The sequence below is a fragment of the Biomphalaria glabrata genome, chromosome 1 (assembly GCF_947242115.1).
Source record: "Biomphalaria glabrata chromosome 1, xgBioGlab47.1, whole genome shotgun sequence".
Taxonomy (NCBI): domain Eukaryota; kingdom Metazoa; phylum Mollusca; class Gastropoda; family Planorbidae; genus Biomphalaria; species Biomphalaria glabrata.
The window spans coordinates 65,174,446-65,190,031 of record NC_074711.1 but is presented as its reverse complement, the minus strand read 5'-3'; the positions used below and the strand labels follow the sequence as shown (position 1 = coordinate 65,190,031).

The following is a 15,586-nucleotide window of genomic DNA, read 5'->3' as shown; positions in this document are numbered from 1 at the left end:
TCATCTCTCAATAAAAGCATTTATTCACCTTGTTTCTAAAAAATATCAATAATTAATTTACTAAATGGTTGCTTGTTTTTGATTCATGTTAGTTAGGTACAACAAATAATTGTGTAAAGTTTTAACTTGACCCAAAAATGGGTATAAAATATTTGTATCAGACAACAGAGTTAATATAAGCTATGAATATACCAATTTATTTATTGTATTAAATATTTACTTATAGAAATTTCAAATGATCAATTTATAAATAAATAAATAAATAAATAAATTACCAAACAAACAAAATTTATATAAACATTACAGGAATAAAGGGACCTTCGGGCAAGATGACATACAAAGTGTTTATAGCTGTCTTCTGCTGGAATAATGACATCACTTCCTTTCTCCGAGCTTCAAGACCTAAAGATGTTTCTTTGAAATTCTCACGTCTTAATTAGCCACGTTTAACTTCATTGGTAGATCAGTTTTGTACGCCCAGAGACTTTATGGCTTAGCCAATGACATTTTAAAAAATGACCAAATATTAGTACAACGACATTAGCTGAAATGACCTGCGTCAATATAAAGACACTTTTACATACCCTATGGTCATTCAATATGTCCTCTCAAAACTGCGTCAATATAAAGACACTTTTACATACCCTATGGTCATTCAATATGTCCTCTCAAAACTGCGTCAATATAAAGACACTTTTACATACCCTATGGTCATTCAATATGTCCTCTCAAAACTGCGTCAATATAAAGACACTTTTACATACCCTATGGTCATTCAATATGTCCTCTCAAAATTCAAAGATATACAATTTTCTTTTTTTTTTTTTTAGATAAAGTCACATTTCTTGGTCCATATGCTAGTACACATTTGTACAAATGTTCCTTCTTCCCTAGTGCTATTAGATTAACATGCATGATTAGACTGACCTAGGAACACGCGTAGAACTTAATGATCTTGTGTTTTTGAAGGTAAAGTCTGTAGTTCATAAGATAAGAAAATCTACTTTTTAAATGTTAGAAATAGTCTCATACAAAAATGAAATCCATGCCTTACCTTAAAATAACTAACAATTTATGAACTCGGATATCCCCGTCCGGGCTACTCTTTATCGGAAGTCAAGAAGACATTGCTCACCTGGCTAACAATGACCAGCATGACACCTTGCACCGATCTTGCCATGATATCATGGAACTGCCCAGTAATTCTGTTACTGTACAAAAAGTCTGGCAACTCGTATCAATTTAATGAATGGAGATCCAAATTGACGATTTGGTCAAACACAATAGAATGATTATGTTACGACGCTTTTTATATTAATGTAATGTCTCATATCTTCAAATAGCTTTAAATACGCACCATTTTAGTCTGTAAAAAACTTAATGCACTTTTCTGAACCTTCATTCTAAAATACAGGAAGTGTACAAGTCTTGGGCATGAAAACAACAGGATCTCTACTTTGTTTTTATTTGCAGGGCATCAGTTGGACACTTATATTGACCATGCTGTCCAGCACACTAGGCTAATTATTTCTAGAGGGGCATTTCGATACAATTTTTCTACCACCAAATTAATTTTTTGTTGTAGAACTAACATGCTGGCTAAGAAAAGTTCGTAGTCCCGAGATTTTTACTAGGCTGCTACGATGAAGAACTTCAAGAAGGTAGAATCAATCATACTGACTGTGGTATAACTTTACATCATAGGTAGTTTCAAATGTGGTTTAGCATTACATCATGGCTAGACTCAATGTGGTTTAACATTGCATCATAGTAAACTCATTGTGGTCTAATTTAACACCATAGTCAGACTCAGTGTGGTTTAACTTTACAAACTTCACATCATATGCAGACTCATTGTTGTTTAACTTTACACCACATGTGGAGTCAATGTGATGTGACATTACATCATGGGTAGACTCCATGTCGTAGTTTGATATTAACTTACAGGCAGACTCGAAGTGGTTTAACATTACACCATAGTAGAATCAATGTGGACTAATATTACATCATGGATTTCTTTTATTTTTGCACCGAGTGGCCAGTTTTTGTTTTCTAAAACTGTTTACATGTTGTGGTAATCGTATTAAAAATAGTAGATTCTAGTAACAATATTGTTTTTTTATTAAAAGCAGAGGTACCCCTTTCAGGTCGTTCTATCTATGGTGACAAATGATGTAAAACTCATCTGTTGGAATGGCCTACGGTTAACGAAGATGTCATGTGGCCAGCACAACGGCCACTCGCTTTTACTTCCCCCACGTATGTCAGGTCATGAAAATCCCGAAGCTCAAAATACAAGTCTTCACGGGATTTGAACTCGAGACCACTTGGCACAGAAGCACTTTACCCCATAGCCACCAAAAGATAGCACGAAAAGCTCGAAGGTCAAAGGTTAAGACGTTCATAGAATAAAATTTCAATAAAATAAAGGCATCACAGTAAAATCTCTTCTGCTCTAATAAGTGTTTGAGTGTTCCACTGAGGCGACTCAGTTTATGTTCGAGTGTTTGTGTGAGGCGACTCAGTTTATGTTCGAGTGTTCCTCTGAGGCGACTCAGTTTATGTTCGAGTGTTCCTTGTTGATGTCTAAGGGCTGGGCCGAAGGCTCTTCGAGTCCTAAGTTTGAAAAAAAAACCTGCTTGGACGCCAAAGAAAAAAAAAACCTGTGTGAACCCACAGTTCTGTTTGGGAGAGACCCTAGACAATGCCTAGGTGAAGCATTGCTGTTGACCGATGCATTTGGTCCCCAACGTGTGGGCTAGACACGGCCGAAGGCCGAGGATACACCGGGATCTTCTGCCATTTTCCTTCAATGTACCAAGCTAACTGTGCGGGCCCCGCCATATATGTAACGGTCCCTTTGAGGAACAGCGCATGGATGTGTGACAGTTTTGTGGGGACTTTTTTACAACCCCGCTCGTGCAAGAGGTTGACTCTCGTCTATCCGTGGGCATCCCCACGGGAGTCTTGTGTTGCTACCCATTTAGCCTAACCACTTCCTCTAATGGTCGTTTCCACGCGAGCGCCACGATGAGGCAGAGTAGCGTGCTCGCGTCGAGTGTTCCTCTGAGGCGACTCAGTTTATGTCCGAGTGTTTCAGTGTCTATAAATACTTTCTCACGTGCCCTACCAGCTCTCCCCAACTATCAATAAGCTTTACTCACATTTATATTTTTTTTTCAACTGTGTGCACACTCTGGAAAGCAAAATGTTCTAGCAAATGACAGTCCCAATGTGCTGTTCAATTTACTATTAAAATAGCTTAAGAGATATCATTTACATTATTGTTGGTTAAAAATATGGGTGGCCACATTTTACTATTTGTTATGCAGATTTAGACCTGGTAATCAGAAATTTACAAGCGATGCAGATCTAAAGAAAATTTATTTTTTGTACGAAAAGGGGAATAACTAGTAAAACGCGTTTCGAAATTCGAAAATGAGTTACATCCCTAATCTAAAGAAAAACAATTGAAAACTCCTTCGAATTTCTAGTAATTTGGTTCACATCGACACTTTTGTAGGCCATGTCGTGCCTTACGAATTCCTTGGTGTAGAGTAGTAAATTTTAATATATAATTGTAGTTTTCTAAAATGATTTCTGTTGAACTACCAATATTTCTATGATGTTTCCTTACACTTGTATTTTTTGATCCGACGAGAGTAAAATTTAAAGAAGTAGCCTACACTAAATAGTACATTTACTTTGAAAGGTATTTTAAAAAATGTAGCTATAGTTACAACATGACATATTTTCTTGTATTTCAGTATGCGAAAGTGTAGGAGTTACTCCCCCAGACACCGGTCATGTAGTCCGAGGAGAAAGCGCTGCTGCTGCAGAGGCAAACGAACCGAGAGTAGTCCTCCTTGCTTCGTCTGCCGCGAGGTCGGTCGACGCACCCGGTCCTGTAGCCCCAATAAAAGATGTCGATCCCCAAATCGAGGAGTCTGCCCACCGTCGTGTGACCCCTGCGAACCCTGCTACTCCAAGAGGTGCGGACGTGATGCGACGTACCTGATTAAAAAGTACGCCAAGAACTACAGATCCCCGTGTGACCTAGAGTGTAAGACCTATGACCCTTGCCTCACTGCCAACTTCTCGTGCTATCCTTGCACTCCACGTAAGAACGGCATGAACTTGTCCAGATTTGATTTCTGCTGCCCGCAGAGATACAGTGCTTGCTACTCGAAAGACAGCGACTATTGCTGCTACCAGAAGGCCGATTCTTCTTACAAGTACGATCCCTGTTTTGCGAGTAGACAGGATCCCTGCTGCAGAAAAAAATGCGACCCATGTACTATGAATAAATTATTCGATATATTCGATGATTTGAAGTATGACCCCTGTTACTCAACCAGATGCAGCCCCTGCTCCCCAAAGAAATATGATCCCTGTCCTAAAAAAATATACACTTGCTCTTCTTCTGTAAATGATCCTTGCTGTTCAAAACAATATAACCCCTGTCCCCCAAAATATAATCCTTGTTTGTACAGAAAATTAGACGAGTGCTCAGACAACTGCGAAATGTGTGGCATCAAAAAAAGACTACCAAACATATTTCAGAAATACGACACCTCCTGTAGAGACGCGTTCAAAGAGTCATACAAAGAACCTTGCAGAGAGCAGTCCAGAAATCCTTGCAAACCCCAGTACATAGATCCTTGCAGAGACACATGCAGAGACCCCTGTAAATCTCAATATAGAGATCCTTGCAAAGATCCACGCAGAGACCCATTCAAAGATCCATGCAGAGACCCATGCAAAGACAGATGCAGAGATCCTTGCAAAGACCCTTGTAGAGAACCATGCAGAGACCCATGCAAAGACCAATATAGAGATCCTTGCAGATGTAGAGAACCTTGCAAAGACCCGAGTAGAGACCCCTGCCGTAGACAACCTAAAAAATGCGACCCTTGCAGCCACAATGAAGTGGAAATTCAAAATATCCCGAAACGAAAGATAACTCCGTGTGAAACAATAATCCTATCCAAATGTGATCAGCCCAAGGAAGAACCGTGCAAGAGAGATCAATGTAAGTATTACAAAAATATATTTGTACGATATATTCTGTACAATGCGTCTTAAAGTATTTAATTCCTAATAATAAGGCTTTTCTTCGTGTCCGAAGATTAATGAGGAATGCAGTATTTCCCGTGGCTACGCAGCCCCAGCTGTGACCTACATATTTTACCACATAAAGGCTAGCATAACCATTGTCCACATGTGGTCGATTAAGACTTTCTTTTCGCCGTCTACCTATGTCCTTGGCAGCGAATTTTCTTTTGGTCTCAAATGTGTCTCCTGCAGCTTTTGTAAGCGGCCTCCAGCTGTCTCGTTCTGAAGCGCATGCAACCAGGTGTTCTCTTCTATGTCAGCTGGTAAAATAAAATATATATCATGGGCGTACCCCCCTTCCCCCCGCGGAATGACCCCCCCCCCCGCAAAGGGGGGGGGGGATCGGAGTTTAGTGACTGATTTTTTGCTTTGCTTTTGTTTTTTTTTAATGTGAGATTTTAATACTAAACCATCACTTGCCCCAGCACAGCCTAGGGGGTTTTGAGTTTAAATCCCTCTACTTAGCAGTTAAATCCCCCTCTTCTATAAAACAAAAATGCAAACGACAATGACAAAATTCTGAAAGCACAGCTAAGGACGATTTTGATTTTAAAATCCCCTCCGAAATTTACGATAACCCCTTCAGCGGGGTTTGATGCAAAAACTCCTTCAATATAAAAAAAAGCAAACTATGCACTCAAAATGCTTTGAGCGTAGCTTTTGAGTTTAAACGCCCTTCAGCGGGGTTTAAAGCTAAAAATACCTCGTCAATATTTAAAAAAAAGCAAATTACACATTATAAAATCTATGAGCGTAACCAATGTGGTTTTGAGTATAACCTCCCATTCAGAGAAGTTTGAAGCTAAAAAAGACCGCTTCAATATAAAACAAGGTTACAAAGACAGTTTGTGTGGAAACACAAACTCAAAATCGGCCCCCGAAGTGGTCTATCTAGAGTCTTCAAAAGGATTCGAACACAGTTCCAAGTGCTTTACCCCTCAGCCACAGCATCTCCATAAATTCATTTAGAGTTCACTTTTATTTTTAAAATAATAATTATTAACCTTATCCATACATTTAAAATTAATAACAAAATAAAAAAAAACCTCCAGATGGTTTTGAGTTTAAAATTCACCTACAGATAGTTTTGAGGTTGTAAACCTCTCTCTTCCATAGTGGGGGCCGGGGGGGGGGTTGAGATTTGGACCCCCTCTTCATCCCAATTTAGCTACGCCACTGCTTCGCTACCTTATACATAATGCTTGTATTCACTTACAAATGCTCAGTCCTAGTGGAACAAATTGATCTAGCTAGAAACTTGTATATTCTAGTATTTATCTTTTGATGGACAGGTAGGCCCGAGCAACCGTCCTGTGACAAGTTTAACAAAGTTTGCTACCCACGTGAGATACCAGTCAAGGCTGACGACACTCGTCGTTGTGAAATCAACAGTCCGGACACATGTGACATCAGGTGACTTAGAAGTTAAACTCGATACTGTAACATCAGGTGACTTAGAAGTTAAACTCGATACTGTAATATCAGGTGACTTAGAAGTTAAACTTGATACTGTAACATCAGGTGACTTAGAAGTTAAACTCGATACTGTAACATCAGGTGACTTAGAAGTTAAACTTGATACTGTAACATCAGTTGACTTAGAAGTTAAACTCCATACTGTAACATCAGGTGATTTAGAAGTTAATCTCGATACTGTAACATCAGGTGACTTAGAAGTTAAACTCCATACTGTAACATCATTTGACTTGATTTAGAAGTTAATCTTGATACTGTGACACCAAGGGACTTAGAAGTTAAACTCGATACTGTCACATCAGGTGACTTACAAATATTGATACACTCAACATTTGTGACATCAAGTGACTTAGAATAACTTGATACACTCGACATGTTATTAGATCATACACCGGAGGCTAAAAGTAAAACAAAAGAATGTTGGAGCTAAAAGATTTTTTTTTGTTTTTTTTTTCTCCTGGACTTCCTGAAATTTATTTCAACCTTGCTTTGCTTCAAAGTCATGTTTTAAATCTTGAGAATCAGGTCCTAATGAGATCAGAATGAGGCAAGATGCTTTAATTTTTAGTAGAAATCACACTTTACTCACTCCCAGAGACTTAGTTCCTCAACTGGCCAAGAGTTAGTGTAGACAAATTAGGCTCATACCCCCACCTCACAATCTCTCACTCACTGTCACACACACACACACAATTAAATGAAACTAAACTACACTAATACAAACCTATGAGTTCAATGCCAACTCTTCCTACTCAAAGCTAAAACAATGAACTTCTGTCTTGCAGGAAAGAAAACGAATGTGAACGAGAAAATGACGAATGTAAACAACAGCCATGTAAGGGGGCTGACTCTTGTTGTCTGGACAGTAAGTTATTGGTAGCTAGTCAAGTTACAGTAGGGAGATAACTCTTCTTGTCTGGACAATAAGTTATTGGTAGCTAGTGAAGTTAGAGTAGGGAGATAACTCTTCACACCATGGAACATTTAGATTCATTGTTTCTATCCTGTGGATATTTCTGAATACTTCTGTCAATTATTCAACTTGTAATTTATTTATTTATTTGTACAAAGATGTACAATTGTGTATTTGCTATATTGTAAAGTATTATTGTAAAGTATTATGTCATATTGTAATGTCTACAGGATGTGATAATCAGGATCCGTCTTCTGAGTTTTTGGAGAAATTTTACAGACTTGGGAAACTGCCGCGTAAGTAAGCCGAAACAAGACGAAGAAATAAATCTGTAGCTAAAGACGCTGCAAATAAGTCAAATAGCTTAGTCAGAAGTCAGTAAATCAGACACTAAAGACGCTGCAAATAAGTCAAATAGCTTAGTCAGAAGTCAGTAAATCAGACACTAAAGACGCTGCAAATAAGTCAAATAGCTTAGTCAGAAGTCAGTAAATCAGACACTAAAGACGCTGCAAATAAGTCAAATAGCTTAGTCAGAAGTCAGTAAATCAGACACTAAAGACGCTGCAAATAAGTCAAATATTTTAGTCAGAAGTCAGTAAATCAGACACTAAAGACGCTGCAAATAAGTCAAATAGCTTAGTCAGAAGTCAGTAAATCAGACACTAAAGACGCTGCAAATAAGTCAAATAGTTTAGTCAGAAGTCAGTAAATCAGACACTAAAGACGCTACAAATAAGTCAAATAGCTTAGTCAGAAGTCAGTAAATCAGACACTAAAGACGCTGCAAATAAGTCAAATAGTTTAGTCAGAAGTCAGTAAATCAGACACTAAAGACGCTGCAAATAAGTCAAATAGTTTAGTCAGAAGTCAGTAAATCAGACAATATAGACGGACGTTAGAACTAGAAGTTACTTTTGACCAGTTTGAGAAAATGGAATTTTAATCTGACCCTATTAAGAGACACTAAGAACAAGACGTGTCCAGGATGTACATTTCAGCAATGAACCCAAACTTAAGATTTGTGTTGATGTTGTTGTATAGGTCATGAGAAACACATGTGTCCTTGGGAAGCAGACGTGACAGTGAACGGCAACGTCAGGGCGCACTGTGATTCCACTGCAGGTGAGATTTCAGGGAGTGAACCCCTCCATCCCGCCCTCAAAGCTACATCCATAAGTAATAAATGGCGTAAGTAGGCGTAGGCCTGAGACTTATACTGAGAAACATTTTTTTTTAAAACCCAAACAATTGTGTGGCTCTTTCCCTCCAAGACATTTTTTTATTTCATCCTAATGGTATGTGTACATCTTAGAAAGCGAGATGCTTATATCTTTGTATTCAAATAGAAATCTGAACTGACTAGGTCTGAGTGGGTATAAATAACAGAGTTTTGACTTGGTCACTAGCAAGTGTAAAAGTATCCAAGCGTTTCAGTTTGTTAGAGAATACTGTTGGACTCATTTGTTTTTCTTGCTTTTTTAAAATGTATTAAACTTTAATCTTAACAATGATTCGAGGACACACTTTAAAGTCACATTTAAAAGACCAATTTTGAGATATTAGATCTCACTTTGAAGTAACCCAACATTTCTTAGACTTCAATTTCAAAATGGCCGTACCATGCAAGTTTCATGACTTAATACTGAACGACTTTGGTCAAATTACTATAGTATTAGGCTAAACAATAGACCAATCTAGAGGCTTATAATCTCTCCTCTCTCTCTCTCTCTCTCTCGAAAAAATGATTCAAGTAGAAAACTTAGTAGCATTCTTTAATTAGAATTTTATCTCAATAAAATGTCATTTCTTTTAAGGCATCATGCAATAAAGTCATTACAAATTTTTAGACGTCAAACTATTAAAGCCTCCTACATTCAAGACATCTTACAATGGATAGATCAAATATTGATGACGTCATACTAAACAAATATTTACATCTTTATAAACAGCGCTAAAACAGATTACACACGTTTTTGTTTGTTTGTTTACATTGTTTCAGTTGAAATAGCCAAGAAAATGACCGGGCGCTATAGAGCTGAAGGGGAACGGTGTACCTCAGGTAAGCTAGTTAGCATCTAGTCAATGCATTCGTCTTTAACTCTGAAGTGTCAGTCCATTAGACTAAAGAGACTGTGGCTACATTGTAAAGAAAAAACAACAACATTAAAAAAAAGTAACGATATGTTGTGAAAGTTTGAAATACTGCGATGTTAGTTTGATGTAAATAAGAGAAAGTAAAAGTTGTAATTTTAAAATTAGTTTTAATTTGATGTAAATAAGAGCTAATCTAAACAACACAATATACAGAAAATTTACAAAGAGAAATGGAATCCAATTGGAGCATGCCTTTCCACCCAGAAAAATGTCAGTTGTTAAGAGTAACAACAAAAAAAAAAAAAGAAAACTAAAATAAATATTACCAATCTTATTCATGGTAAACCAGCATTACAGACTAAAAACGCAAAATACCTAGGTGTTATAATAAATGAAAAACTGTCATGGACATATTAATGAAACTATTAAAAAATCATACAAAGCATTATGGCTTGTTAAAATAAATTTCTACAAATTAAATAAGAACACAAAACTAAAATGTTATTTAACCTTGGTTAGGCCAATAATAGAATATGCATCCTCTGTTTGGGACCCCTCAACTCAAGAAAACATTAAGTAACTGGAGCAGACATATAAGAGAGCAGTGAGATTCATACCATAATATACTTAACACATAGTATGATTCTCTTTCAGATTCGTGTGCTAACGTGCCAGTTGACTGCGAAGAAGGTGAGTAGTTCAGAGTCACTTTAGATTTTATTGTACCACACTTTGTATGCATACGAAATGAGATTTTGAAATTATGTTGTAGTGGTTAACAACGGAAAGAATGGTCATTTTGATTGGCATTAAGCTAATTGTTCTGTATTTTTGGATATTATTATTACTAGTATCATTATTATTGCTTACCTAAAGCGTATCTTCCAAGCTCCTCTAGCCTGCTCAGTGCACTCTGGTCAAGTCTCTTTGTATAGCGTATCTTCCAAGCTCCTCTAGCCTGCTCAGTGCACTCTGGTCAAATCTCTTTGTATAGCGTATCTTCCAAGCTCCTCTAGCCTGCTCAGTGCACTCTGGTCAAATCTCTTTGTATAGCGTATCTTCCAAGCTCCTCTAGCCTGCTCAGTGCACTCTGGTCAAATCTCTTTGTATAGCGTATCTTCCAAGCTCCTCTAGTCTGCTCAGTGCACTCTGGTCAAGTCTCTTTGTATAGCGTATCTTCCAAGCTCCTCTAGCCTGCTTAGTGCACTCTGGTCAAATCTCTTTGTATAGCGTATCTTCCAAGCTCCTCTAGCCTGCTCAGTGCACTCTGGTCAAGTCTCTTTGTATAGCGTATCTTCCAAGCTCCTCTAGCCTGCTCAGTGCACTCTGGTCAAATCTCTTTGTATAGCGTATCTTCCAAGCTCCTCTAGCCTGCTCAGTGCACTCTGGTCAAATCTCTTTGTATAGCGTATCTTCCAAGCTCCTCTAGCCTGCTCAGTGCACTCTGGTCAAATCTCTTTGTATAGCGTATCTTCCAAGCTCCTCTAGCCATGCTCAGTGCACTCTGGTCAAATCTCTTTGTATAGCGTATCTTCCAAGCTCCTCTAGCCTGCTCAGTGCACTCTGGTCAAATCTCTTTGTATAGCGTATCTTCCAAGCTCCTCTAGCCTGCTCAGTGCACTCTGGTCAAATCTCTTTGTATAGCGTATCTTCCAAGCTCCTCTAGCCTGCTCAGTGCACTCTGGTCAAATCTCTTTGTATAGCGTATCTTCTAAGCTCCTCTAGCCTGCTCAGTGCACTCTGGTCAAGTCTCTTTGTATAGCGTATCTTCCAAGCTCCTCTAGCCTGCTCAGTGCACTCTGGTCAAATCTCTTTGTATAGCGTATCTTCCAAGCTCCTCTAGCCTGCTCAGTGCACTCTGGTCAAATCTCTTTGTATAGCGTATCTTCCAAGCTCCTCTAGCCTGCTCAGTGCACTCTGGTCAAATCTCTTTGTATAGCGTATCTTCCAAGCTCCTCTAGCCTGCTCAGTGCACTCTGGTCAAGTCTCTTTGTATAGCGTATCTTCTAAGCTCCTCTAGCCTGCTCAGTGCACTCTGGTCAAATCTCTTTGTATAGCGTATCTTCCAAGCTCCTCTAGCCTGCTCAGTGCACTCTGGTCAAGTCTCTTTGTATAGCGTATCTTCTAAGCTCCTCTAGCCTGCTCAGTGCATTCTGGTCAAATCTCTTTGTATAGCGTATCTTCCAAGCTCCTCTAGCCTGCTCAGTGCACTCTGGTCAAGTCTCTTTGTATAGCGTATCTTCTAAGCTCCTCTAGCCTGCTCAGTGCACTCTGGTCAAATCTCTTTGTATAGCGTATCTTCCAAGCTCCTCTAGCCTGCTCAGTGCACTCTGGTCAAGTCTCTTTGTATAGCGTATCTTCTAAGCTCCTCTAGCCTGCTCAGTGCACTCTGGTCAAATCTCTTTGTATAGCGTATCTTCCAAGCTCCTCTAGCCTGCTCAGTGCACTCTGGTCAAATCTCTTTGTATAGCGTATCTTCCAAGCTCCTCTAGCCTGCTCAGTGCACTCTGGTCAAATCTCTTTGTATAGCGTATCTTCTAAGCTCCTCTAGCCTCCTCAGTGGTTTCCGTGCTGTCCAACTCAGATCGAGTCATAATTCGAAAATTCTTGGACTAGATTGGGATTCGAACTTGAGCCTCCTTGTTACATGGCCAAGCTGTTTATGACATTCGGTGGCATATTTCACATTAAATATAACCATATTCTTGCTAATTCTGTATACAAAAGGCTAAGCATAAATAATTTTTGAAAGCTTTAATGTGAGCCTGTAGTTGTTCAGTCGAGACACGACTTCAGTATGTCCAGTGACGTTTACGTCTTTCTGTTTCTGCTTTTATTTAGACAATCAGCACTTGAATCTTGGGATACTGGACGACGGAACCTATTTAGATTTCTCCAGAAACAACAAAGTGATCAGAAATAAATCAAGGAACAGAGGCGACAACGTCCACAAACTAATCAGAGGTAAAGACGTGAAGTCCGATACATCGAGCACCTCCGAGGACAACTCTGGTCACTTAAAGAGCTCAACAGTTAAATCTCAACGAACGCCAAGTCGGTCAAGGCCTTTTCAATTCCTTGAGTTTGGCGCCGAAGGTTTAATGATGTCTCATAGTAACGCGAATGAAAATGGTCGAGGTAGATATTTTGAAGTTTGTGTCACAAACGATGCAACAATGACAAAACGGTGTTTGCACATTGGCTCAAACAATCAAAACTTGAAGGTGAAGCGTCACTCAGATACGCCAGCTTCTAGAAGGGGATCTCCAAACCGGAAGCCGCACACCTACCATGACAACCTATTCGGTGAACCTCCAAGCAGTTCGAGTTCCGAGGTGGCCAGCACCACTTACTGCACTGCCTCTGAGATGAGGTTCCGGCCACCTGAACGCCAGACTATAGGTAGAGATCTCAAAAGAGAGGTCGACGATTTCTTGAAAGACCGGAAGAGTCGCTGGCGACATAAAGAACAGTCCCCGTGTGAAGAGACTTTCTCACTTTCTCATACGGCCCCTATCATGCCTCGCAGACTTAGCCTGGCGTCATTTAACACGTTCAGGGAGGGCGAACACAATCACAGACGTCACCACGCACACAGGTCTCGAGACGAGAGACGCTATCATTTACACTGATACAGAGTTTTATAACCCTCGGGAGGAAGTCACCTCAAAAAGACATGTCTCATTCTGCAAGGTCATAAAAGTGTCTTGGGTAGATCTTGAAATTTTTTCTAATATATTAGTTTAAGAAGGAGAACTCTTAGTAATTTCAGATTTTTAACACATAAGATTATTTCCCTTTGTAATATCACTATTTGTAGCATTTATGTTTAGTTAAACGATGAAGACATTATAAAAATAGAACGTAAAATGAGCAGAGCATCAAATAATGATGGTCAAGACACAAATAATTATTTCAAACCAGAAACAAGTTTTGTAGAAGGACAAATATAAGCAAGCATTGTAGACATTGTGTCAAGTTGTTACAAAACTGTTTGTAGAAGTAAAATATGTTGGCATCTACGAGTGAAACAATTGGACTCAACGTTTAGACCAGAGGTCATTGGGATAGCCCTGTACGTTTTGAAATGTTACCCAACTGACCTCAACATCTAGGTCTTTGACATTGCACATGACGGTCATACGATTCACCCAGGGGACTTTGATTGGACAATGTTTCTCATTCTGTTTCTGAAAATTCCATTGTTTTAGAACATAATAATAATTTGAAATTAGAAATATATAAGATATATGTAAACTATTTTACCATTAAAATTGATAGGATATACATATACTAAAAAAGTTTTTTGTAAGTAATCATTTGACTGAACAGAAACAAGTGTATGTTTTGTTTCGTTATTGCTAGAGCTTTATAATCACTGCTTCTGTTGACACTATTTTACATTTTCAACAAGATTTCTCTTGGACTTATCTAGTTGTAACTCTTGCGATTGTGTTGGATTTCACGTTGCGATGTCTGTATCTAGCGTAATACAGCCTTGCAAGGGATGAGAGAAACACGACCAGTAAAGTGAGACTTACATAGTGTAATGAAATAAAGGAAACGAGTTTATGTGTATCTCGCAATTATAATATTTAATTAGGTGTGTACATATAACAAAACCAACAAACAAACCAAAAAAAAAAAAAAATATTCCAGTCTTCTCTTCTCTTTTATATATTTTACTTCCTGGAGCGTCCCGACGTCATATGAAATTTCCTGAGCTACTGGAGCACATGAGTATTCGACGTTACACTAGTTTCAATTTTCAGTGTAAACAAAAAGTCACAGATTTATAACTTCCGAAGTCTTTAAGCCGCCATGATACCAACCTATAATCAGTGCATTCTTCTTTTTTTCAATGGTATTCCTTTAGCCTCAGCATTTTGTTTTAACTCCACATAATATGTGAGCACACGTTTTGAAGAAACTAGAAAGATTGAAGATCAAAGGGTAGACAAGAAAAACAAAAGACAAGGACAGTGGTACAACTTGGGATCAAAGTGTCAAACAAACGTCCTTTCTCCCCCCCCCCCCCCTCACTCTCCCTTCACTACTTATGGCCCCCAATCCTCAGCCCTACTGCCATGTTAATTGTTAATTGTTAATAGATTTGTTAATAGTCGAAATCTTTCTTTTGGAACACAAAGAGATCCTAAATACCGACGTGCTTCATTCTGAATTGAATTGAAATCAAAACAACGTGACACTCGTCAAGAAAACAAAATGCACATTTATGGCTCTAATGATCTCAAAGTACATTATAGACAAGTTTTGTTTTTAAACACTTAATTAAAAAAAGGTAATCAATACTGATTTAATTTCCATTTCCTTCCGACTGACTCGGCCAAACAGTTAACCACAGGTAAATACATCGAAACACTTGGTTTAAAATTTAAATTCATATACACAGTACGCCAGAATTATAGGCCTTTCCAAACTTACAAGCTGACAGATATATAGGCAAAAACAGATGCACAAAACTGATGTTTTAAGGGAAAAAATGGCACACACACACACAAAGTGGAAATAAAAATTCATTATCACTGCACAGTCATACAATCCTCCACCAAAATATAGTTGAGGAAAAGAAAAACTAACCGGAATATTTAAGACGCGGTGGTTCAAATTAGAAGTACAGTATATCCAAACGCCGAGCTTGTTGGCTGCTGTCTGATATAAGCAATATTTGTTTTTATCTATACAACACAATAATTAGTGGAGTGTTTTTTTTATCAATACAACACAATAATTAGTGGATTGTTTTTTTTATCAATACAACAACACAATAATTAGTGTAGTATTGTTTTAGTTCATTTCCTCCCCCCCCCTCCCCCATCCCAACAAGTCTAAAAGAGGGAGGCGAATTTTTAAAATTGGCAGGACAGCACACTAATCTACTTATAATTATATTCCTTATTTATTGATATACTAATCCCAGAAGATGAATCATGCATGATAAATGAAAGTAAGACCCTTGGCACT

General features: G+C 38.4%; 1 protein-coding gene across 3 annotated transcripts; it reads left to right on the top strand.

Annotated features, from left to right (window-relative positions):
* The first annotated feature begins 1,420 nt into the window (after window positions 1-1,420).
* LOC106074222 (uncharacterized) lies at window positions 1,421-13,896 on the top strand. Of its 3 annotated transcripts, none has more exons than XM_056008360.1 (9): window positions 1,421-1,661; window positions 3,768-5,032; window positions 6,408-6,528; window positions 7,377-7,456; window positions 7,735-7,800; window positions 8,549-8,629; window positions 9,507-9,566; window positions 10,256-10,291; window positions 12,443-13,896. In XM_056008360.1, the coding sequence occupies exons 2-9, from the start codon at window positions 3,769-3,771 to the stop codon at window positions 13,231-13,233; spliced, it is 2,499 nt and encodes an 832-aa protein (XP_055864335.1). In that variant the 5' UTR covers window positions 1,421-1,661; window position 3,768; the 3' UTR covers window positions 13,234-13,896. The 3 variants fall into 3 exon arrangements, with proteins under 3 accessions (XP_055864335.1, XP_055864344.1, XP_055864352.1); XM_056008369.1 differs by having other exon boundaries at window positions 1,421-1,704; XM_056008377.1 differs by lacking the exon at window positions 1,421-1,661 and having other exon boundaries at window positions 4,941-5,032; window positions 6,412-6,528.
* Window positions 13,897-15,586: the final 1,690 nt, after the last annotated feature.

Coding starts and splice junctions, on each gene's coding strand:
- LOC106074222 (XM_056008360.1), top strand. CDS start 3,769: ATGCGAAAGTGTAGGAGTTACTCCCCCAGACACCGGTCATGTAGTCCG. Junction 6,529..7,376: donor CCGGACACATGTGACATCAG/GTGACTTAGAAG, acceptor TCTGTCTTGCAG/GAAAGAAAACGAATGTGAAC. Junction 8,630..9,506: donor GCACTGTGATTCCACTGCAG/GTGAGATTTCAG, acceptor ACATTGTTTCAG/TTGAAATAGCCAAGAAAATG.